General features: G+C 53.1%; 1 protein-coding gene and 1 long non-coding RNA gene across 7 annotated transcripts in view; one reads left to right on the top strand and one right to left on the bottom strand.

The window, feature by feature from the left end:
- SMG6 (SMG6 nonsense mediated mRNA decay factor) overlaps positions 1-25,519 on the bottom strand; it is an 89,709-nt gene that overhangs the window by 23,421 nt on the left and 40,769 nt on the right. For 5 of the 6 annotated variants that reach the window (XM_015880518.3, XM_015880519.3, XM_085522177.1 and 2 more), the window contains 3 exons: positions 21,504-21,620; positions 20,883-21,051; positions 13,399-13,600 (listed from right to left, as the gene is read on the bottom strand). In XM_015880518.3, coding sequence (XP_015736004.2) covers positions 13,399-13,600; positions 20,883-21,051; positions 21,504-21,620 — 488 coding nt within the window. Of the gene's footprint in view, positions 1-13,398; positions 13,601-20,882; positions 21,052-21,503; positions 21,621-25,519 lie in introns of those variants that run through there. The other variant, XR_014936518.1, reaches the window with a different exon arrangement.
- LOC107322478 (uncharacterized) lies at positions 13,692-14,764 on the top strand. The gene is made up of 2 exons (XR_001558959.3): positions 13,692-14,427; positions 14,509-14,764. It is a non-coding gene; the product is annotated as an uncharacterized LOC107322478 (long non-coding RNA).

The raw sequence follows: 25,519 nt of genomic DNA, 5'->3' as shown, positions 1-25,519 counted from the left end.
CTGGGGCTTTGCCACCCATCCGCAGTGCCGGGTGCCCTGCAATTTGCCCTCTGCTTTCATCACTTCCTGCCTCCCAAATGCCTTTGTCTCCATCTTTGGCATGAGATGATGCCCTTTCCAGGCTGCTCCTTCCAACACCAGAAATCCTAGCTGCCTTTCTTAAGGCCAGGGCCGTGCTTGTGCAATGCCACATCTGCTCACAGGGCCATATCAGCGAACACAACAGCCAAAAGGCTCTGAGAGTTCAAGCATCGCGTCCTCCCACACTTAACTAAACACAAAGAGAAGGGACCGCATGGCTGCAAGCACCAGGTGGGTTGGAACCCACTCCCTGGGGGTGAGAAGGACGGTACGGCACCGCGGGCGTGAGAGCATCCAGCACACTGCTGGATTTATGGCACATAGAGGGAGGCTTCCTGGGATCAGGGAAGCAGTGAACACAGCCCTCCTGCCTACAGGATCTTCTGTCAAGCATGTGTTTGCCAAGGGAAGAGCTGTGCTGTGCCACACATCACATGCCTATGCTGCCTGCTGCACCCCCTGCATTTATCCACCCTGGGGTAAGCAGGCTCTGTCCCAGATGCATGGAGCTCGGCTCCATCCCAAGCTCCATTGGAGTGAGGCAAAGCAGTGCACCAAGAGAGCTCTGATCCTACCACTGTACTGTTACCCACAGCTGAAGTGATGAGGTTCAGTGGCAATGATCATAAAATTATAGAACCACTACAGTTGGAAAAGACCATCGAGATCACCAACTCAACACCACCATGGCCACACATCGAATCACAAAACCACAGTATTATCAAGGTTGGAAAAGTCTGCCAAGATCAAGTTTAACCATCAATCCATGACCACCACGGCCACTCACAGAACCACTCATGTTGGAAAAGACCCCTCGGATCCCCAAGTCCAACTCCACCCCACCTGTCACAGTGTCCTCTGACCATGTCCATCAGTGCCGCATCTCTGTGGTTCCTAACACCTCCAAGGATGGTGAATGATGCTAAATCAAGAGAAAGCACAAAGCTGTTGGAGGTGTCAGACACAACTGGGGCTGGTGGGGAGGGCTGGCCAGAGGAAGGCAGAGGGAGAGCAGTGCGGTGTTAGCAGCTAAGCCAGGGCTCAGCCTGGGGTCATGCTCACCCATGCATGTGCCAGCACGCTCCCAATCCCAGCGTGGGACGCTCAGGCTCCTCCAGCTGCCCATGGAGCAACGCTCCAGCCAAGGGGGAAAATGTAATCAGAGCAATTTCTATTAGCAAGGATGTAAAGAGTTGGAACCTCTGGGCTGTCTCTTGACAACTAATTAATTACCAGGTAGCATCCCCTTGAAGCTGCCAACGCGGCGTGCACAAGTTGCAGCACGATTTGGGGAGAGGGATGAACTTTACAACAAACTGTAGAATTTTACTTCATCTTCCGCCACCATCTGAGATCCTGAGGGAACAGGAAGGGGTGGCAAGAGGCAAACTCCAAAGCCATCTGGGATCATCATTAACTCATTCACTCGTGGCCTCTGAAACAAAATGCCGATCGCGCTGAGCTGCAGCACGGAGCCAGATGGGGGCTGCTCTCATTCTCAGCTTCTTGAATGCTCTGGTGCCAATTCCTGCACATGGCTGCCCACCTCCTTTGCAGCCCGTCCCCTGGGGCCCCTCGTTCTGGCAGTCAGGGCAGTCAGCCTTTGAAACTATTAGCAGCAGAGAGTGCATTTCAAATGGCTTTAGGTGATGTGTTCTTCACTAGCGGCAACAAAAAAGAGTTAAGTGAAGAAGTATGCAAACAAAGCAGAGAGGACAGGGATGGAGAAGCTGCTGCTGAGAAAACTTGTATGGGAAACCATAGAAAAATCCCACAGTGGAAAAGGTTTTAGCCCAAGGGGCAGCATGCCCTGGGGCAGAGCTCCCTGCACCAAACATCGCTGCCCTAAAATCCCTCCCTGAGCTTGGGACTAAGGGAGCCAAACCTCAAACCAGCCTCGGGTTGTTCCCAGAGCGAGGACGCAGCAGGGCAAAGGCTATCCAGGCTGCAGAGGTCACAGCAGCGGATGCCTCTGAGCAGTGCCATGTGCCAAGCTCCGGACATCTCATCCAAAAAAAAGATGCAGTCCAAGCAGCGGGCAGCTCGGGATCAGGATGTGTGACCTGCAGGCGGAGATAACATAAGAGTCCTATGGCAGAACCCTGGGGTCTGAACTAAGGGACAAGGCTCAGAAGGCAGGGACAGCTGGGAACAGTCACCCCAGAGGCTGCAGTGTGGGGTGATGGAAGTCACCAGCAGTGGGGCTGCCTGCAGGAGATACTTTTCCAATTACAGTTCTGACTCACCATTCCAAACCATGGGCAGCTCCTGGGAGCAGAACCCTCCACCACATCCCCCCCATCCCCCAGCCACTGGGACAGGACAGCCACAGGTCATCTCACTCAGGTGCAAATGTTTCAGGCTAAGCCAAAGCATTTCTTTCTCTTTTTCAGACTTACTTGATGTAAGTCCAAAAACTGCAGTGACATCAAAGAGCCCATTGAGTAGATCCCCTCCAGAAACACACAGGGACTTCACCTCCTCACTACAAACACAGTTCCCCTGCAGACTTCCTGGGAACAGCTGAAGCAGCTCCGCACTTCAAAAACCAGCCTGCACATCACAGGGCTGGGGAGGAGCTCGCTCCTGCCCCTGGGTTGTCGACAGCCATTAGAAAGCCCACGCAGGATCTCACACCAAAGTGGCCTTAGAGCTGCGGAGAATGAGCTTAGTCCCTATGGGGGTAAAAGCAGAGGAGGGCAGGAACTGTCCCATGAAGCCCAGAGGGAAGCATGGAAGAAGGTTCGGCTGATGGAGCACTTTGCCCCTCCTGGAACTGGCTACTAAGTGATGCCTGAGTCATAAAGAGGCTTCCAACCAGCAATGGAAGAGTGTCTGCTGCTGACACATGGCAACTGCTGTCCACATTGCAGCAACCAGCTTGAGTTTGCTGCTTGCCATGGTGTGAGGTCACCCCTACGGGGATGGAGGGACTCGCAGGAGCAGCCATGCAGGAGATGCACTGCATCCTGCAAATAACTAGAGAAAGATGCGGGGCGAGGGTGGGTTAAGGAGATTAGTCTGGGGCACACTCTGGGAGATACACAATGTTAAGTATGAGGGCAAAGGAAATGAAAGCTGGAAACTCAAACAGAGTGAAGAATCCAACCCCTGCCTGGGCAGGAAGTTTACACTCTGCTTCTAAATATACATGTTTTTAAATCAACAAGCTTTCTTGTTCCTCAGCACCGCCGTACCACTATCAGAAGGAACACCCAAAGGAAGTGCCAGGCTGAGCCCAGCAAGCTGCCCATCTCCAGCAATGAGGTGGGAGCAGGGAACCCCATCAGATGTGGATCAGGATGCCCAGCTCAGTCCCATGAGAAGGAATGGGAGTACCAACCTATGAGCAGGACACGGTGCCTCTTCCATTGCTGCTCTCTGGCCACCACATCCAGGCTCAGCAGTCGGATAGTCACATATTTTTTTAATTTGATATAATTATCTCCTAGAAATTACTGTACACAGCCTCTTGGGATCTAAAGCAATTAAGTGAAGATAAATTTCTTTCATGGAGCAAGCTGTCAAAGGATGAAGCAATTTCATTCCCCATTTGAAGTGGAAGCTTTGGGTCATGCATGGTTTATTTGAAACAATGCCATCACCTAAAGCTGCTGATCTTATCTGTCTCTCTCTGTCTCTCCATTTCAAACTGCTGAAGATGTGCAGCGTGGCACTGCCTGAAGTGATGACATCTGGCAGCAGGCCAGCTGCAGAAACACGCTGCTCCTCCCCGAGCCCGAGTGCAAGAGGCCAAGCATTCCTATTAAAAAGGGGGAAACCGAGGTGAAAGCTGGGAAGAGCTGAAAAGCGGGAATCCTGCCCGAGGGAACACGAGCCCAGTGAGCTACAGAAGGGGAGAGAGGTGCATGTGGGGAGGGAGGCTCTGCCCCAGGGATGTGGGAGCACATGGAGCATCCCCAAGGGTGACACTGAGCCAGGTGTCCCCTCCTGCTGTGGTCACCCAGAGCAGCAGCGGGGATTCCACCACCACGAGATTGAGGCTCTGTGTCCATGCATTGCCAGGACATATGCTCTAAGTCTAGCCCAAGTTCCAGCAAATCCTCTCCTCATATTTCACCAGTCCAAGATGTTTCATTTAAGACAAAAAAAAAACCAAAAAAACCAACCCACCAAAAACACAACCCAACACATAAAATAACTCATTTAAACAAATCATCCTCCCATCTGGTGGCTTTCATCCTGGAAATGGAAAAGAGAAAGATGTGGAGCAAAGAGTGGCTTCGCCATCTCCACACATGCAGCACCGAAGGAGCTCAGATTCTACCATAAAGATGCTCAGATCCCAACTCTAAACCTTATAGGACACAAGGATCCACCAGGCCAAGCTCTGTATCTTTACACAGCCTAAAGGTGCCACCCTGACAGCTGAACGACCTTCCACTATCAGGGACAAAAGGGCTGAAGGCATCAAAAGCAACAACAACAAATAGTTCTCAATGTCCTCCTTCATATTATATCAAAATCACACCTGGAGCAGCTCTATGTCAACCATCAAACCCCACCTTCTCCCTTCACACACGTAAATCTAATTCCTTCAACAACAACGAGCTCTATCATATGCACTGCATCATTTACACTGGAGATAAATAGAGAACAAAACCGTGAATCCATTATATTGCCCAGCAATGGAGCAACCAGGCATGAGGTCAGACCTCAGCGCACACCTTCATCTGTTTGCATGTGCACCCATCTATCCCAAGCCAAAGTTGGAGAATGTTTATCAGAAAGCCAACCAAAGGGCCAGAAATAGATGCTATTGTTGTCTCTCTTTGTGATACAGATTCTCACAAATAAATCTGAATTAAACACCCAGCATTTTTACCTTTCTTGCCTATGGTTACTTGCCTATGGGTGGGAAGAACCCAAAGGCTCCACGTGACCCTTCCCTTCGTTCCCTCTCATCCTAAGGGACAGGGGTGGCCCAGAGTTGAAGCACTGGCCCCAAGTGCTGGGTATCAGGGGCCTGTTCTCATCCTGAAGCTGAGGCTTCCTGTGGGACCCGGCCCGGTCCCTCAGCCTCGTGTACCTCTGTTGCCAATCCTGAACGAGGAAATTGCTTTTCCTTATGCTGCAACGTGTTGTGGAGATACGTTCATTAATGCCTGGGAAGCGCTTGGGCTTCAATGATGGCAAGGAAAGAAACAGTAAATAAGAGCACGGTCATACCTTGTTCTGATTTGGGATGGGACAGCAGGACAGGACATGGTCGCAGCTCACCAAGGGCGTTGTGTTCTCCATCCTCACCCAGGCACAGCCCCAAACAACGCACTGCAATGGTGGCAGGCAGCCCCCGAGCTCAATGACAGAGGTCACCTTCCGTCTCCCTTAGAGACAGAGTAGATCCCCATCTGTTATTTGGGCTGACCACTCCCTGCATTCCACTCAGTCTACTGCTCTGGCAAACTTCCCAGGATGCGGATCTTACTTATTCAGGATAACAATGAGGAGTTATTAATTGGGGCTTTTTTCAGGTTTCCTGAGGTCCTTCCAATGGCTGTGCTGGTGGATATCGCAGCCACCACCTTCTTCAGCAGGGAAGTTTGAAGCATTCTGCTTGGTCAAAGACAAAACAGAGACAGTGCCATGAAGCTACAATGGGCTGAGGGCTGAGCTGGGTGACTGAGAGCCGAGCAGCAGCTCACAGAATCATGGAACAGCTGGGTTGGAAGGGACCTTAGAGACGATCCAGTTCCAACCCCAGCTGTGGGATGGCTGTCACCCAACCCAGCCTGCCCAGGGAACCTCCAAGGATGGGGCACCCATAGCTTTTCCAGTATCCTAGCAAAGCACAAGGCAGAGGTAGCCAGAGAGCCAGGTCCTCCTGCAAGAGCAGAAGCACGATGTTAAGTCTTGCAGCACCGCAACAGAGCGCCTGAGCTGCAGCCACGCTCCATGCCCAGGGAATTGCTTGGCCAGCCGTAGCAGCCTCTCCATTTCCTCCAGGTTTCTCTGGGCAGCAATAAGAGATGGCTCATTGGGAGGAGATCCAGCATTAATGGCACTTTAATGAGGCCTTTCAATATACTTACAGACTAATCAGCAAATTCCAAGAGGTCTGAATTCTAATATGTCATTCTGAATACACTGCAGCCACGGTGGATACCTTTTTCATGGCTGGGGCCATGCATTGCTGAGCCTGATGCCCTTTCTAGCCATGGTTTTATGCCACATAGGTGCCCGTGTGGCTGAAGTGATGCCGTTACCTGCTAAAGGACCCAAAGCAAACACAGCTCTTCCCATTCTCACTCTTCTCTGGGCTCACTTCACCGATTGATGCTGGCTTTGGGAGCACAACCTCAGCCAGTTTCATCAACAGGACATTTCCCGTGTCCCAGGAGCTCACACCAAACCTCCAGAGGCAGCTCTGAGGATAAAGGACTGAACACAAGTTTTCCATCTCATTACATAAACCTGGCCTGAGGACGACGAAAGCCAAGGATGTTCAACAACCAGCGTCATCTGATCTGCACAGAAAGCTCCAGCACAGACTGAAGGCAGGCATGGGACAAGGCTGATTTATTCTGTCAGTCTGCGCCTTGAGCTGAAGATCGCATCACACTTCCAGAAAACACTTGAAAAAAGCCTTCTGCTGACACCACAGCCAAAGGGAGCAGTGCTGGCGGAGGGACCGCACACATGTTGGTACGCGTGCATGGCTCACACCCAACTGTGTGACTCCCCCCGAGGTGACACGATGGCCAAAGAGCCCCATCCCCGAGCAGCAGGGCTGGCAGCATCTGCCCTTGGCCCTGGATCACAGGTTGGGGTCCCAGCAAGCAGCTCGCTGCCCCCAGCACTGCACACGGCTGGGACAGGAGGAGGAGAGGAGCCTCAGAGACCGCGGCGTGCAGGATATGGTGTGGATTCATATCTGGTCAACAGAGGTCTTAAAATGTCAGGGTTAACAGGAGGGCAGTCCTGGCGGGGAAGCTTGCTTGGGCTTAACAATAGGCTCAACCTGGACAAAGAAAACCTGCACTGATCAAAGTCACAGATTAGACACTGGCTCCTGCTCTCCCCATCTCCAAAGAGAACAATTTGCCACCAGATAGAAAGCACAGACTATGGGCTCTCAAACTGTGCCACTCAGCCTCTGGAAAGAGCCTCAGTGCTGTCAGCACACGATCCTATAGGAGCAGTCACACGGATGTGCCACCTCCTGGCAGCCCCCCCTGGGGCAATCCCCCCGCACCCCCACTTCCAGATCTGACACACACACCCCGTGCTCCTCTTTAAGCAGGAGCTTCGGACCCCCTCATCCCTCCCAGCAGCTCAGGGTGTTCAAAGCAACTTGCTGACAGACAGGCAGGTGTGCGGGTGACAGCGGCCACCTCCCCGCTCGCCCTCCCCAGCGCAGCCCCAGGCACAGCACAGGGGAGTAGTGCAAGCCCAGCTGTGACATTTCCTTTCACCTATACCTGTACAGCTGTTTCCTACAGGGCTGCAGCCTCGAGTGAGATGTGTGAGGCTTCTGTAGGTGCTTGGGAACAAGATGGAACAGAAAACGCTTCACACCTGGCCCCAAAATTACAGCACGCTGGAATGGGGCCAACGTAAACTGGCAGAGTACCAGTTGCAATGGACATCAATTAAGGAGGCTGTCATCCTCAGACTGCGGGGTTTGCTTTTTGCGATCTGCATCGCTCCTTAAGCCTTCAGCAGCACCAGCGCTGGAGTTTTCCAGATGGGATCATTTCCCTCAGATTCCACTCACTAGATTTATTGCAGCTTTTTTTTTTTTTAACCCCCCCCCCCCCTCCATCCTCCTCCTTTAAGAGACTGAACTATTATTCCACATTGCAGATTTCTCCAGGGCTGTATTCAGTGTCCTCACGCTGTACGAGTGCTTGTTTGCAATGAGTTCCCTTCACCTTCAGCTGCAGAAAGACAGCTTTAAAAATAAGCTCAAAACCTTTTACTTGCCTTAGTAGCGACTGCCAGCCAAGCCCAAAGGCTGAGTGACCACAACGTGCCCTGCACAGCCTCCAAGAGAGCAGCAGCAGTCCTCAGGACAGCACGCAGCAGGGAAGGTTGAGGTTGGGATGGAGCCCATCTCTGACCCCAGCAGCTCCTGCCCATTGCCCACTGTTGGTGGCAGAGATGCCTGTTTGGAAAGGCAGACAGGGATGGAAGGAGTTTTTCAAGGATGACTCCTCCTTGGACTCTCCCGCTTGGGGCTCCGGTCTCTGCTCACAGTTTCCCTTTTCCTCTCTGGACCAAGCTCTGAGCTGGAAGCTCTCACTCTCATGGGCTGAAAGCATTCTCCTGCCAGCTGGAGGGGAGAAGCTCAAAGGTTATGGAATGGGAATATGGAAAGGATGCTGAGAAAACAGTTACATTCCCTCACTGGGGTTTTCTCTGTGCTTATGAAGAGTCTGTGCTCTCTAACTCCTGATCTCACTACCTTTCCCCTGCCTTGCAAGATGTCCTCCCCAAATCACTGTAGGGCCACCGCTCTGATGTGGCATCCAGCCTTGGAAAGGATAAAACCTTGGGTTTGTGGAGGCATGGCAGAGCCCAGCCACTCTGATCACTGTTCCTTCTGGACCTTTAAACCCGACGCTCCCTATCCAAGAAGCATCACACACACTACTACACATTGCCAAGAGAGATCTTAAAAGCCTCTAGAAGACTGAAATGCTGTAAATACGTTAAGTGAGTAACAAGAAGGGACTAATTTTAACCAGAGCCTATAATTAAAGGATCCAAAATAGCTCACCCACAACCTAGTAGGTCACCAAATCTAGAGCTTGATAGAGAGAAGGTATAGAACGTGAACCATCCTTCATATGGAGAATGCAGAGGAAGGAGATCTGTGTGCTGTGAAGAGGCACCCTGCATGGACAGGTGAGTGGTGCAAACAGCAGGAAGCAAGAGCTCGTGAAACAAGAACCACACCGAGCGTGCAAAGCTCAGAGAAGCCGTGCAGGACCTGATTTCCAGGGCTGGCACAGCACAATACAGAATATTGCTCATAATTTCTCAGAGCCTCCCAGCTCAGGGCTTTAGTTTGCCTGGAGAGATGAGGCAGGGCTCAGACGAGCTGAGTGGTGAGTATCTGAGACAGTCCACTGCACACATGAGCATGCACATGAGGGGGAAAGAAAAGTGCCTCGCTGTTTCAGAGGAGGGAACCACAGTGACTAGCCCTATAAGCATACGTATTAATCATGCACCGTCTGGTTTTAATCCACACACTGCTGATCCTGCGTCTCACTGTATTGTTATCAGGGGAAGGAGTATTTCTCCTCAATCTTATTCACCAGCCAAAAGCCTGAAAATGCAAAAAACACATTTGTGAAGTGCCTTCCCAAGGACCCTGGGCCCCGGACCTGGTGAGCTGGGGCTGCTGCCTTTTTATTGGCGTTTAAAAACCTTTTATTAACGTGTGTCAGGGCTGGGGGAGGAGGGAGAGGCTCGGATTTCAGGACCCCCCATGCAGGGAGGTTTATTGTGGGAAGGGACATTAACGCTTTCTCCCCCGTGTCTCCCTGCTTGGGGAATGGGGCAGAACTGCCTCTGAGCAGGGCAGCTTTCAATGGGGGATGCTGAGCCCAGGAGGAACTTGAAGGGATGCAGACAACGAATGTTGCTACTGAAGACCTCCCTACTGCACAGCCTTCCTGCAGCCCTGCCACCAGCTCTATGGGGACACTACATAGCAAGATGCTCCCCAGACACCAGGATGAGGAGCAGAGGAATCCAGGATGTGCCCCATGAATGCACCCAGAGCAGACCCACTCGCAGCTCAAGACACACCACAGCCATCACCTCCCCTCTTCCTGCAGCCCAGCTCAGCCACGTGCTCTTGCAGAGCACGATGCTGGGTGAGTTTGAGGCCTTTTACCATGGGCTCCCATTCCTGGCAGCGTTTCCTTCGGCTGTGAAGGCTGCAGACGCAGTCTGACAGCCCAGGCACCAGGCTGCATAGTTTGCTGTTGACTGGTACGTTCGGTGGTGTTCCATCACACAAGCTGCAATGGATATCTGCCCAACATACGCCCAGGAAAACATCACCAAGTTATATTCACCCCGGAGACAGCTTTTGTTGGTTACAGCCTCAATGACAGTGCAGGAGACGACGGGAAGCACTAAGTATCACACTGGCTCCAGCAGGAATCCTAACGCACAGCTTCATGGCAACGAACGGAGTCAGAACATTTTCACTCAAAATAAGAGCCAGGCCAAATGCTCAAAAACTTGCTGAGAAACTCTGGCTGAATTGTGCACTCCATCTGCTAAATGGGTCACGGAAAACAAAAAGAAGTGGGAAGCACAGTGTTTTGTCCTTTACAGCTTACAAAACAACCATCCTCTTGGTGGAGCCAATAACCTCACACCATTTTAAACCCAATACTCTCCACTCTTGGTTTTGAACAGATTCCCTTCCCCTGAGTCTTCCCAAATTCATTGAGAAACTGCAGTGCAAAAGTATTAGTAAGCAAGGTGAGATTGGTGCAAAGAGGGGCCAGTCTCTTCCTAGCCATGCAGGTGATAGGAGAAGCGTCACAGCAGCTTCCCAGAGCCACTCCAGTACACCACAATTCTCCTCCCAGCTCCCAGCACATTGACAGGGTGCAACACAAAGAGCAGAACATTGTCTGCCTCTCTGGCAAAGACCTGTTGTGAACATAGCTTGGAAACCAGACCAAACCTGAGAACACAAATGCAACCAGGTGCAGAAAAATAACTCTTGCTAACCAGCAATGTAAAATCGGCACCAAAAAGAGAGCTCTTGCTGCAAAGAAATACCATTTCTCACCTGCCTGCAGCTTGGTCAATCAGGAACCAACCAAAGCACACAAACAAGAAACTTTCTGCAACACGACTGGACCACTGTGGAGTGAGATTTGCCTGCACTGTGCACACTGAGAGGGCAGGGAGCAGAGTGGGAGACTGAGGACTGCATTCATGGATCCTCTAAGTTGAACCGGGGTCCTGAAGTGTAGGAAAGTGCAACACAGTGCTGTCATTACCCGACCGCAGCCACTCCAGTCCCTTTCTGCAGCATTACCAAATCACATCAAATGGGCTAGGAAGGTTCAAAGAGGTCACTCTGCTGCCAAGGCAGTTCACCTCCACCCAAGCTATAAGAGAAGAGCCACCCAGCCTGCTTTTAGAAGTCTCTTAATGCTGAAGAGATTCTACAACATCGTACAGGAGCCTACTTTCAAGTGCTTAACTACCCTAAGGAATGAAGCCTTTCCTCAAGCCTAATCTTCATCTATTTTGCTGCAATTTATGCCCATTCCTTCCTGTGCTGTTCAGCACGGAGCTGGAGGACAGCTTGTTCTCCTCCTTCCCACAACAGCCTTTTCTCCAGCTGAAAGCTGCATTTTCTCTGAATTTTCTCTAGACTGAAATACCCCAGTTCTTTTCAGCTCCTTCCTGGAAGTCAGGCTGATGGGTTCTCTGCTTTGCCTCACCTGTTCCCCCACCCCTATTCAAAGGGAATACACACACCCGCTGCTTCACGTTGGATCAAGAAGAGCCCCTGCAGCACCCGATGCTTTTGTTCAGCACAGGCAAGTTAGCAGTTAGCACTGCTGGGTGAAAGGAAGCCACTCAGGTGTGATGTGCTGGTGCTGAGGCAGAGGGACCCAGCAGGCAGCACAGCACAGGAACACAAACTCCAGCCAACACCCCATTGTGCTGGGTGGGATCCCTGTTCTAATGTCAGTTACTTTCAAACCAAACCAAACCCACTGAGGAAGCAAAAAAAAACCAAAAAACCCAAGCCTGGCTCCTTTCTGGGATGTGCAACCCTCTCAATGGAACCGATCCGGTCCCAGCACACCCTGCATGGCTGGGTGCCTGTTGCTGCACTGGGATGGACACCAGCTCCTACCAATGTTGTTGCACAATTTCTTTATGGGGTGTTAGAATTAAAGGGACTCAAGACAGTGACAAATCTCAGCTCTGCAGCTCAAATGCAGCAGGAGCACAGAGATGCTTCTCCTTCTCCAAGCACGTGAGCGCAAGTGCTTGGCAGGGCAGGTAGATGGCACTCTGAATGAACTGCTGTGTGGTTACAGCAGTCAGACCTTAGGGAATAACAGCTTCCCCCTACAAGTCATGGGGCACAGCCCAGACCCATTGAGTGGAGGAAGGAGCCCATGCACAGGGAGAGGGGTAATGGGACCGACCCCACACACGATGCTAAGGACATGCTTCCTTAGGGCAGAGATGTGGTTGCTATTTGACCTCTCCAAATACGAGACTTGAAAATCCTTTTTGCCAGTGACTTCCTAAGACTAAAAATGCTTCCCCAAAAGTGGAAGGCTTTCAGTTTTAGTGGGGTTGTGGGCAGCGCTGTGATCACGGGCAGAGCAGACAGAGAAGTGAAAGAGAAAATTGCACCTCCTGGGTCCCCCTGTGACAAAGGTCCTCAATTTCTCACGGTCATTTCAGGAAAACATCAAGATGTGGCACATGGGAGCACGCACTGCCACCGTCACCAGCAGGCTCCCACCAGCCCTGCACCCTGCTTCACCTCCTCCTACAAGCACCAGCAGCCCAGGGAAGTGGCACAGCAACACTTCTGCTGCTGCAGTTCTGCCTATGAGCAGGAAACTGTTGAGAGCCACTCTCATCCTGCTGTGCCTCCAAGGGCGTGCAAAACAAATGCCATTGTGCCTCCTTCGTGTCCCCCCCCTCCTCCTCCCAGGTTCATGCACGGTATCAGCCCCCAGGTCCCTCCTGGCCAGGTGGTGGCAGAGAGCAGACCCCAAACCCCACATCAACAAGGGAACTGATTTCATTATTCTAAAAACAAACAGCCGAAGGAAAGTTCAGGCTAGAATGGGCTCCTAGAGCAAAGAAAGGAAAATAGAGAGCGGGCAGTGGGGAATGCTTCATATTCCTAAAAGCCTTTTGTACGTTAACACATGGTGTCTGCTTCTCTCTAGTCACCTATTTATCACTCTCCTCTTTAGAGAAGGAAAAAAGTCCTGGCTGCTTTCCTAAGGCAGAGTTTTGTGGCTGGGGGGAGGGGGAGGGTGCTTTAAGCATGATGCAAACCATTTGGAGTGCACTGAGAGCACTGCCAACACAAGCTGCACTATTTAAACAAGTGAGGAAATGATCGTATATACAACATGCCAGCGAGCACACACACACCAGAGGAAGTCGAGAGGGGTTTTCATGACACAGAGCTGGATGTCAGCGGCTGAAAGGTCGATATTTTCCCTTAACACCCTTCTCAATGACTTAATCGTGTTCCGTTTGCACAGAAAACTTCCCAAGAATAAAAGTCTGGAGGAATCGAGGGGGGATGTTTGGCCTACTGCTGACCTTGTCCGAGGTCCTCTCCACGTAGCAGGGCTCCTGGGGGGCGACCAGCAGGGGAACGAAGCCCGAGAGCAGCCGATCTTCTTCCAGGCTAAGCAGGGCAAGGTCGTCATCTGGGTCCTTGTACAAGGGCACCTCCGACTGATTCACTGCGGTCAGTATGTTACAGAAGTCAGCCAGCGTCGCCCACACATCTACTGAGACCCTGGGAGAACGAGGAGAGACGTGAGCAATTCGGGGCTGGAATGCATTGGGAGTTGCCTTGCGACGCTGCGGCGAATACCAGAGAGGTGAGACGAGGCAACGCACACCACCCCGCACCGCGCTGCCGCAGCCGTGCCCCACGGGGAGGGCTCCGGACACAGCTGCACTGGCACCCACCCCAGGAGAGCTCTCAGCCCTCAAACAGCCCCTTCCTGCTCCCCGCATGGGAACGGCTCGGCCCTTCCCGCTGCTCTGCCCCACGCTGCACGCGGGAAGCAGTTCCCCAGCAGCCCCAGGGAGCCCAGCCTGTTCCAGCTGGGAGAAATGCTGCTCGCTGCTCTATTTCCAAGCCTGCTGGGAAGACAAACTCATCTTACTGCGGGGGCAAAGGCAGAACTGGAGGCTGGTATTTGCTGCCAGCACGTGCTGCAGCCACACTCTAAAGCTGAGAAAGTTTGCAGCTCAACCTCAGCCCTGAGGTGTTAACTCGTGCTTTGCCCCTGGCCACAATTTCAGTGTTTGAGAGCAGCTTGCAGAGCTGCCCCTGTACATTCTCACCTTCCTTGGTGGCACTGAGGCCATGGGCAGCCCCCTCAAAGAGCATCCTCATCACACAACCCCATGGTCTGAACCGTGCCAACTGCACTGCCATACAGCGCTGCTCACCCCCATTCTAGAATCACTTCTGGAGGGTTCTTTCAGCCTATGAGCTCGGAAGAACAGAGGAAGGTGGGGCAGCACCAAGAAGCACAGAGCAGCCAGCATCACCCGGGGTGCAGCAGTGACCAAGGGCTGGAGGGAGGCCCCCTGCTCTTTGAACTGCTCCAGGTGGACAGAGTCTGCGCTCGGTTATTTACGGGAATCAATGTACCAGGAAAGCACACTGAAATGAAACATCTTGTTTTCAAGAGCGTCCTGGGAGCCAGGCAGAATGAGCAGCCATTAATCAAAGCCCGGCACGTAATCAGCACACATGTAACGCAGAGTCGCCCACGTCCCTGAGCCAGCCCCAGCCAGCACATTGCAGAGGAGAAGAGGTCCTTCAAAGCCCTATGCACACAGACACCAGGAGCTGGGTTCATTCACAAAGCTCCATCGCTTGGCTCGGCCAGGTCTGGCTGTCAGAAATGTTTAAATATGGAAAAAAATAAACAGTTGCAACACGTTTTTTTTTCTTTTTTTTTTTTTTTCGGAGGGATCTGTCCGAGGCCCTTTGTGATGTAATGGGAAACGTTGCGTTTGTGCTACCAGCTGGAAAATAAACAGAGCTGCGAGGGTTAAAAGGAACTGAACTTTCCACGACCCCTATCTGCAAAAGAAGAAAATAATAAGAGGAATGATCCACTGCCCCACAGCCCTGATAGTTTATCCTCCGGCCCGGGCTGCAGAGACAAGCACCGGATGTGATAGGGCTGCTCTGGGCCACCTCCAAGGCGAGCTCTGCCCATGGGAGATGCGCAGGGCTTGGGAGGCTCAGCCCTCCCCCAGTGCCCTGCTGGCAGCCAGGCTGAGCTGCATGCACCCGGTCACATCGCAGGGTTGGGGCACACAGCAGGGGCTGCAGCAATGCATGAGCTGCAGCAATGCATGAGCTGCAGTGATGCATGAGCTGCAGTGATGCATGAGCTGCAGTGATGCACGGGCTGCTCCCAGGTGCACAGGGCAAGGATAGAGAAGAAAGGAATGCATCACACAGGGGCCATCTCCCTCCTCAGGGTTCACTGCTCATCCCATGAGCTGACACCACCAGCATCCCGCAGTTCCCCAGCGCATGGACCCTAGGCAAGCATTCCCTGTCACTTTATCCCCTTCATCTTCAGCTCCCTACAGCTTCACGGTGCTTGACCACATCTGTCATTTGTGCTGGATGCGTTAGGTTTCCACCCTGGGCTTCCTTCAGTGCAACCACACTTCTGCTAGTGTGGGCAGCGAGCTCCCGCTACAACACAACCCCAAGCAGCCCTACAGCAGCCAGCACACACCGCAGCATTTCTGCAGCTCTGACCATTTGCTGCCTCTCCCTTTGGTTCATTTCCCCCCTCTGTTGGGCAGCACCACCCCTTGAGGAGGGGTCCCAGCGGTTCCCCTGCTCTCGTTGGCCAAAGCCCTCTCCCCAGTGCCCCTTCCCAACACGTTGAGGCCACGGCTGAATGTTTTCTGACTCCGAGCCCAGCCCTGCAGATCCCAGAGCTTTTAAGTGAGGAAGCGAGGAGGGGGTGAGCGCGAGGTCTTCCTTCAGAACGAGGGGGTTCGTTCACTTCCCCACAGACACGTTTCCATTTGCTTATTCCACCAGGATGGGAGGGGGGGAAAAAAAGAAAGAAAGAAGGGGAAAAAAAAAAAAAAGAAAAGAGTTAATTTCTTTTTTATTGCCTCAGGATTCCAGGTTTAATGTAGCTGTCAGTGAGAGCGCAGCCCAGCTGCACGCTGACGGGACGTGGCCCGGCCATGCACAAGTGCAGGCTGAGATGTGTGGCCAGGGCTCCAATGGGGACAGCTCCCACTTAGGATGATGCCCATAGGGCCGTGGGGGGAACGTGGAGATGCACAGCGAGGCCCAGAGCCCAAAGTGGGGCCCTCACACCCGCCACCATCTTGGCTGGGGGAGCGGGCTGCCTGGTGATTAATATCAAGTACAATGACCCCATGTTACAAGCCTGCGGGGGCCTGTGGAGGTGGCCATTTCCTGTGTAATACCAGCTTGTTTAAACACTAACAGTCAAACTCCACAGCTGCAGAACAAACCCGGAAAGAGAGGAGCAAAAGAAGCCCTGCATTGTGTTCCCGAGGCCCGCGCTGCCGTGCAGATGGCAAACGGTGTGGGCTGGGAGATGAGGGGCCATGCACCCGCTGCCAGGAGCCCCCCAGCACCACACACGGCCCACATCCTGCTCCCAGCTTCCCTCCTTCCCATCCTGGCGAGCCAGGTTCAAGGCAAGGAACAAAAAGGGAGCTGAGATGGGAGCCCTTCCCAAAAGCACTCACCAAGCTTGCCCTGCTCGGTGGGGACAACCTTGGGGTCAGAGCAGGACACCTTTCCAATCACTCTGCCCCTTGGCATCACTGATTTTTCCCTGCTCTGCCCTACATGTGGTCCCTCTGGTCACCCAGGTGCCACCATACTCCTCCCAGCCCCTGTGCTAACACACAGCCCATCTCTTTGGTTCCCAATCCAACCAACTCTACCTTCACTCTCAGCCAGCTTTACAGTCCCGAGACACCTCCAAATCCTCACTTTGATGGGGAAATTCTGGTGGACAGCATTACTATCAAGGCTGAAATCTGCAAAAGGGACTTTCCATTTAGACTCCAGTAAACTCCAGCAAGGTCTTGACACCCCTGCCCAAGCCTCCGTCCATCCCTCCCAGTGGGAGCTGCCATCTCAGTGACGCTTCTCCGCAAGACCGATGTGATGAGAGAGATCTGGCAGATCTCTCAGGGAAGGTAAGCTCTAGAATGCGCTCAGAGCTTTTGGATTCAATTTAATACTTGGTTTAAATTAACCATTTTTAAATGCTTGCAGACAGTCTCTGCAAACTGAGAGGCCCTTCGCTGTATGTGGAAGGAGAGCAGATTCTCCAAGGTCAGCCCAGTGGCAGATAAGTCTGCCCAGCCACTGGCTTCCCTATCGATCTTTGCATTGCTTTAAGCAATAGATTCACTGCAGCAATAAAACAAAGCACGGAGAAGCTTTCTTTGCCTAACTCCTCAACCATACGCCCCAAAAGGAGACACATTCACCCCAACAGCAGCAGCTCCCTGGAGGCTCACCTTCCATTCATCTCTGCCTTAGGAAATGTCCTGCTCCCCATGGCTTTGCTCTCAGCCCATCCCTGCAAGGCTCTCCTGGGGACAGCCAGTCTGAGAGATGCTACCAGCCGAGGGCTACAGCACACACTGCTCCAACACCTCCTGTTCCAGACTCAGTGCAATGTTTGCCATGAGTCACGTGTGTTTTAAGACACTGAAACGAGAGCTGTGAGCAGTCAGAAGACCTGGGAACACCTCCATTCATGTAGCCTGGTTTGGAGCAACCATCCCCGAGGCAGAGATGCCCACAGTTGGGTTCAGCTCCCATCCTGGAAAACCCAAAGAAAAGAGGAACCATGTAAAACTTGCTGAGTCCCTCCTCTACCAGAGAGGTAGTGAGGAATGAACAGCTCTGCTTCTCAAAATACGCTCAAGATCTCAATTTTGGTCTTCTAAAAACAACTCTCAACACATCCTTCAAGCCACACCTGGGTGTGATCACTTGGGCTCACATGATAGAGCGAGGACAGCCTTTGGGGAAAGATCTTCTCACTTGGCTGCTGATGCCCAGCTTGGGAGGGGATGCCTGCCCAGAGCCAGCTCCATCCCCACATCCCTGCCAGGACACAGACCCACAGATGGAGCCTTCCAAGATTCCCTTCCTGCCCCGCAAAGCCCACGTGGCTCCGTGCTGCGTGCAGCTCTCACCCCTCGCACCTTTCCCTCCGTCTGTCCAACAGGGAAAGCAGCGAGTGGAGGAATTTGGTGTGTGTGTTTTTTTTTTTTTATTGTATGGATTCAAATCCAGCAGTGTGATAAATGCATCCGAGCTACAATTAGGAAGATATATAGCATCAGAATGCGAAGGTCTGGGCAGCGTGGTGAAACGCGGGCTCTCCAGAGCCCCAGCTATGTTTCCCATTATGTAACCCTGGTCATGGGCAGACAGCCAGACTCCAAATGAAAAAGAGACTCTGGCTTGGCACCGTTTCTATTTTCCTATCCTCATTCGGGGTCAGCGCAGTGTCATACAGCTGCAGAGAAAGCTCCGGGGATTAAACCTGGGAAAGACTCCAAGACCAGGACCTGGGTTCAAGTACCAGCTGAAAGCAATAAACCAACTGCCACAGCTGGGCTGAGTTTAGACGTTCTCAAAGTCCCCCAGCTCTCTCACTTAACTAAGAACCAGCAATCACCAACATGGTGAACGCAGCACGAGCAGAGGCCTCGGGATGTAGAGCCCCAGCAGCCTGGGCCCTCAGCTCTGGTGGAGGCTTGACAAGCTGCCCTGCTGGCCCCGAGCCCAGGCCATCATTCTGGCAGCATTGCTGGCCCCGGATGAGCTGCACTTTGATGCAAGTTCTGGGCCAGGCCTTTTGCTCCTGGTGGGCTGCCAGGTGGGTATGGGGCCTGTTTTTTTCCAGAAGCATTTGCACATTTGTGGCATCTTTGCAGGGTGCTCCTATGCTTTAGGAGGTTTTTTGTTTTATGCCTCTTTTCTGACTCACAGCATCAAGGTGCTGGGAGGTGGTCTCAGTACAACCCCAAAAACTTCTCTATTAGCCATGCTGAAGGAACAGAGCCTGCTAAGGGGACCTGGTGGCACATCCTACTGCCAGAAGGTATAGAGCACACATGCAACAGCACAGCAAGCCCCTGCTCAGAGTTCTGCAACTTGGCATCTGTGTGTGCTCTTTGCATTCTCTCCCTGCTTCTGAGCTCACCCTGCCCACAAACCTTGGCTTCCTCCAGCGCGCCTGCTGCTCTGACCCATGTTTTACTTCTGAGCTCCTTTGAAGCCGTTCCTATCCAAACCCCCAGACTTGGTGATTCTACCTGGTTACTGAGCAGCCCCAGGCGAGGCAGCATGCTTCTGTCAATAGAGAGCTGAAACTCTAACCGAGTGCTTCCCTCTTACTTTCCTAACTCTGGGGAAAACATTGCAAGTCCCAGGTCATGCCCAAGAGCAGAGCTGGTTCCCTGCAGCTCCAGGGAAGCTCAACTTCTCCCGGACCACCAGCACTTGGGTACACAACACTGGGTCAGCACAAAGCTCTGTGCTGAGAAAGCAGCCAATCCCCTTGCCAAGGGCAGGGCGGGGGGGCCAAAGAGCAGAGGGAGCCCTCAAGAAGGCTGCCCGTGCCCTAATGGAGACTCAGAGATGGGATGGAAAGGGTAGCTCAGCCACCTCCACGCAAGATGGGCAAGCAGCACGATAAAGACCCTCTCTCTGTCGGGCAACCCAAGACCTGAAGGAGCAAAGCCCATCACCTTGTTGGGCAACTGGGAGCCTGCACCTGCTCCAGCACCCCAGGTGGATGCAGACCCATGCCCCACACCGCAGCCCTCACCCACAGCAGGGGAGGCAGCTCATCCCTGGAAGGCGCCGAGCTCTGGCTGCGTGAGCCCGATCAGAAATTCCATCTCGAGGCTGCCCGTCGCCAAGGGCTCGGCGGCTCCCTGAGCAGTGGAAGGGGGGATTGGTGCAAACAGGCGCACGTGACAGATCCCAGTTTGAGTTCCTGCCCAAAGATGGGCAGCGGTTCACATGAGCAGGCAACGGTCCCACACCGAGCAGCCGACAAACAGAAAACAGACTCCATCTCCACAAAATGAGGCCCAGAACTTCCTGTGTGAGATTTCCATTTCCTCAGCCAAATGAAAAAGAACTGGAGTAGAGGCAATAAACTAGGAGAGCAGGACTGGACCTGACGCACGGAGCGGGGACCCATTAATGGTTAAGCCACTTTGCTGGATTACTCTTAATGCGCCTTCCCATCACCCTGGGTTCTGGCTCCTTTGGATTAACAATAAGACGTGATTTCAGGCTCTGGATCCGGAGTACCGGAGGCAGATGGAAAATCCTGCGGGAAAGCAGCTACAGAGCATGCTCAGACACTGCTTCGCATACTCCATACTTGGCCCTTTCACTTGATTTTCTGTCCAAAAATATGCAAATTGCCTAGTTCGCATTATGGACTAATGGGCTGGAATCGGCCGGTTTAGTAAATTAACCCTTTTTTTGTGATGCAGGGGTAGAGGCAAGATGTGCCTGAAGCTGAAGGGAGGCGACTTTCGGAGCTCTGGGAACAGGCAAGAGGCTCCAGGCCAGCGCAGCCCAACCAAAGTTTGCCTGTCTCAGATAAAAACAAGCAGTAGAACACTCGTGCTGCAAATGGACTTACCTCCTTCCAGAGAAGAAGGCTCTGTCTTTGAGCTGGCTGGGCTTGAAGGAGATGCATCCCAATAAAGCAGACAAGCACAAGGTAAAAATCCAGCTCATGGCTCATATCCTAACAGCCAGAAGCAAAGAGGCGCGTACCAGAACCTTTAGAGCCCCTTCAACCCTTAACACCCCCATTGTTCAAAGCTGGACACCTGTCACCATGACACGGAGGGTGATGAGTCTCCACCAAGTGTCCCCTGCACACAGAGAGCCACATCAAAGAACAAGTGTGAGCGAGGGGGAAAGGTGACACAAGGAACCCGAGTAGGGAAGAGACACTACAAGACAGAGCAGAGGATGCACGTACTGTTTGGGGAGCTCGAGAGAGGTTGGTGGAGGATTCCAGGTGTCCGGGTGGCCAAGCATCCAGTCCGACCAGACCTTCACACTGGGGAGCAGCTCCTTCAGGTCCTGGGGCAAGGCAGAGACCTTGATGTCATCCTCCTCATCCTCCTGCTCCTCCTCTTGTGGCTGAACTACAAAGACAAGAGCAGCTCATTGAGCCAGGCTCATGCAGTGCCCCTGTCTCACATAGGGACAAGGAATGCACGACAGACCCCAACATCCCAACTTTGGATGTGCAAGAGCAAAGGCAGAGCTCTTTTTTCTACATGGAGTGGCCTATGGAGCAAGCCAGGATGGCTCCTATCCATCTATGAGGACAGCAACTGTCAGTATCACAGAGGCAGGGTCCTGAGGTCCAGTTTAGGGATTTCCCAGTATCCGGCAGAAAGCATGCCCTGCATCCATCCATTTCTACCAGTTTATAGTGTATCTCTTGTCAAGTAATGCAGAGCCTGGGATGCCGAAAAAACCCAGGATGCCAGCAGAGAGGAAGGGGTGCACAAAAACGCAAAGAATGAGGTCTCAGCCTCCCCCCAGGCTGCATTAGGGGTGGGAGCACGGAGACCTACTGCTGAGCCCTTACCTTGCATGCATTCTCTCAGCAGATTGGTGCACCTCCTCACCAGGAGTGCAAACATGGAGAGCCCCAGGGCCGTGGCTTGTTCCTGGATGACCGAGCGGCAGTCCTCAGAGATGCACTCTAGGAAAGAGAAAAAGATTTCAGTGTGAAGCAGCCAGGTGATCCCTCTTTACTTCACCTACGCAGCCACCTTCCGTGCATCCCACGTAGCAGGGAATGGGTGATTCCTCACACCTGCCTTGGGCCCACTTGCTGCACATATGGGGAGAAGCAGGTGGCTATGGGAGCAGGGAGACGCTGCAGCCACGCTGTCCTCATCCCACCCAAAAATACCCCTGTTGCTGAGCCAGTGCTCAGGGCTCTCAGCACAGAAGCTGTTGCTTAGAACTGATGCCTTCCCCTGAAGGAGGGGGGCATGTTTAAGTGCTAAAAGAGTAATTAGCTGCATGTTTGATCTCTGTCCCTGCTGGAGTTTTAACCTCAGCAGCTGAGGAGGGGGCTCCTCCCATTTAGTTCAGCCGTCACACAACAGCTTGTCAAGAGAGCTTAATTGAAGCTGTTACTCAAGTAGATGCCACACGACCACAGCTCTTCCAAACAGAGCCGGCTCGGAGTGACAGCAAATCCCCTCGGCACATCTACACCCAGCCAGAAACCACTTCTGAGGCTGCAGCGAGCAGCGGGACGCTGGCTGCAGGGAGCTGCCTGGAGCCAGGCGTGGGTTGCATTTAGCACAGCCTGCGGCACGGTGGGCATGGCACCATGGGCACAGCAGGCTGCCCATGCTGGGGCAAAAGGGGATGCTGAGCCTCACGGGCAGCCCCTGACCCCAGATCCCCTTTTCCCCTCCAGAGGCCTCTGGCAGCCCAACAAGGGTACTCTGCTCATTGCGCTGGTGCCACCGAGTGATGGTAGGAAGTGCCTGCCTGCTGGGTTGTCAGCTTTGGGAGGAAACATAAAACTAAAGATGTGACCACTCTGGGACAGTAAATCTCTTTCATGAAGCCTTTCCCACAATTAAGAGTGTTAGTCCCAGCGCTCTGGCCACAGTCCAGTTCAAGAAATTACAGTCATCTTCTCACCACTTTCCCTCCTCCCTTCACTCTGGTTCGATGCTGGACTCCTCACTTCCCATCCTACACAGGCACAGACTGAGGCCATCCCGCTGCCACCTGAGCACTGCTGTGTCCCCAGGGCAGCACCCCAGGACTGCAGGCACCCCAAACTGCTTTCCCCTATGGTTCCAGCTCATCCCATTACCAAATAAAACAAAACCCTGTAGCCCATACTCAGGTGCCTCGTGCCAAACTGCCTTCAGGTGCTGCTGCTGACACCCAAGCAGGTACAGGTATCACAAAGTGCCACCCCACATCCTCCCCTAAAGCCCCAAATGAGGCTGCTGGCCTCACCACTGCACTGTGGGCACCAGCATCCCTCGGACCTCATTTCCCACTTGGCTCTGACCATTGGACCTGCAGAGTCCATACCTCTCTCAGCCCAAATTTCTTCCAGAATTCTTTACCCAAAACTGTTGGGCTACTTGTGAGAATGAGGCTAGGAAATGAGATAGTAGCTTATCCTTGTTAGAAAAGAAAACACCAAAAACTCTTACAACCTTTTCCTTGAGCTAATCTAGCAACTGCAAATCCTGGAAAGGGGATCTGAGGTTTTGCTGCAGAATAACCTTTTTAGCAGAGAGTTTTCCTGACCTACTAGAAATCTGTCCATGCTTGGCCAAGCCATAAACATCTCAAATACAGCAGTTTTTCCATATTCAATAGGAATTCATTTCAGCAGCTAAAACCTTCTAAGATTTCAGCTCCCTGAGCATGCTCCATCTTCTACCCTGACACCTAACCTGCATTACGCTCAGCAGAGCAAAGTGCTTTGATCCAATGCATGGGGACTTCCAAAGCCATGTCCTTGTCCTGCCTGCTGCTGCTGGCTGTGAGGACGGACCCTGCTGAGAGCCCAAGAACACAAGGAGGGAGATGGGATGGGAAAAAATAGGAGCTGATGAACATCAGACTGCAAACACAGAGACTGCAACCAGGAACCACAGCCAGGCTGGTGGTTCTGAAGATCACAAAAGCACTCTAAGCTGCAAAGGAGCCCTCCTGTTCTTCCACATGTAGGACAGAGGTTTCTTTCTCCAGCACGCAGAGCAGGGGGCAGCTTCCTTTACAGCTCCATCTGCGAGCACCTACCTGGCTCCCGGATGCAACCCGTGCACGAGCTGCCAGCTTTGCTCTGACTCAGGATCCGACTCAGCCTTTCTGCAGTCATAAATCTACCTGCTCTGCAGGGGAAGGGTGCGGGGAGAGCAGGGAGAGAGATGGAGAGCGCGGGGGACTTTTGTAACGGGGAGAAATTTGTGTTTCTCTGAGAACATTATATTCATGGAAAACATAAACCAACTGTCGTCAAAGTCGTCTGAGCTCAGGAAATGGAGCGGCCGGGAGAAGGCTGCCATGTGGCCGGATGTTATGTATTTCTAATTAGTGCTATACATCTTTCAGCAGCGAGTGTCCTTTTGCTGGGAAACACAACGCGCTGCCCTTGTTATTGTAACTGTCAGAGAGTGCTTAAACAGATAATCTCCAGGAAAAGTGATAAACACATCCCCTCTCCCACTAGGGTGTGCAAAACAGCAATGCCAAAGCTCTATTAGGGCAACGCAACCAGGCACAGGAAATGGGAATGGGAAAAGAGCGACGGTGTAGGGAATGGCCATGGCCAGGGAAGGGGAGTTGCTGGAGGAAGCTGCTCGCAGCCGCTGCAGTGCCATGTGCAGGAGGAAATCCTGCAACAGCCACGTGGCTTCAGCTGCTGGAAGTGAGGGGCAAGGAGCTGCTGCAGCTCCCAGGCAGCACACGGTGTGTCTGCGCTCCTGCCTCCATCCCAACTAGCACACAGCAGGAGGAGTGGTGAATCCTGCATGGCTAAAACACAAGCTGCCACCAGGAGTTAGCAGAGGCTCAAAGGAGAGCAGGTTGCTTTGATTCAGGGAGCTGGACTGCTCCAGCCAAGGGTCAGAAGGGCTCCAGCAAGATGCTTTCCATGCCAGCCTCTCCATCCTTATTACCCTGTGCTTTGCTCCGGGCTGGGAAGCCTGGAGTGGTGCTGGCACAGGGATGGTGTTTTGCTCCTTGGGAGCAACAGCTGAACCCACCGTCCCTGGTGATGCTCTATAGGACCATAAGCAAAGGCAATCGAGCACACAGCTCTCCAGGCACAGCCCTGAGGACCATACAGGCTGTGTGTGAGCCCTGCCTAAGGCGGGCTGCTGGATGTGTCAGCAGCTCAGCCGCACAGACAGCTGACTCACCAGCCGGCTGCTGCCCTGCGGGGAAGAAGAGAGGCCGGTGACCGCTGTGCTGACACCACCTGAAGGCGATCTGGTTGCTCTCTTATCACTCGGCCCCACGAGTGTTTTCCCTGTGAGTCACACTCCGCCAGACTCACTGCTGGCAGCCCACCGGGATGGGGCCAGCTGCAGGAAGAGGGCAAGGACAGCAGCAGCGCTGCCGGGAACGGGACACAACCCAGCAGAGCAGGGATGCTCAGGGCTGCGGGGCATTTCCCTGCCACCCCCTCGAAGAGAAGCAGTGAGTCATGGGCACTCCCAGCTCTGGCTGGGAACAGCGAGTCACACACGCAACTCATCTGCCCTCAAAAGAGCCTGGGAACCCACTCACACAACCATGGCTGATGCCCTGCAAAGAGCACCAGGCAGCTTTCCTGGAAGGATGCTCCACAACCCCACGTTTACAGGCAGCAATGAGGACATACAGCCCCAGAGCCAAGCACACACCACCACCTGCACGCAGAGGGCTGAAGCCCTCCCAGAGCCACTTCACATCACCCCATCTCCCTGCAGCAAGCTGTCCTACAGAGAGGCAGAAAGCCCCACCAAGGTCTTGGCCACTGGACCCAGACCCGTTGCACGCACTCCCAGAGCTGCCCAGGAGCCCACAGCTCTGCACTGAAACCCCATCTTGTCTGAGGGAGGGAGGTGA

This window comes from Coturnix japonica, chromosome 22, assembly GCF_054131305.1.
Source record: "Coturnix japonica strain WE chromosome 22, WE-NBRP24, whole genome shotgun sequence".
In the NCBI taxonomy this organism is placed as follows: domain Eukaryota; kingdom Metazoa; phylum Chordata; class Aves; order Galliformes; family Phasianidae; genus Coturnix; species Coturnix japonica.
Note: the sequence above shows the minus strand (reverse complement) of the source record. Positions and strands in the feature narration are given on the sequence as shown.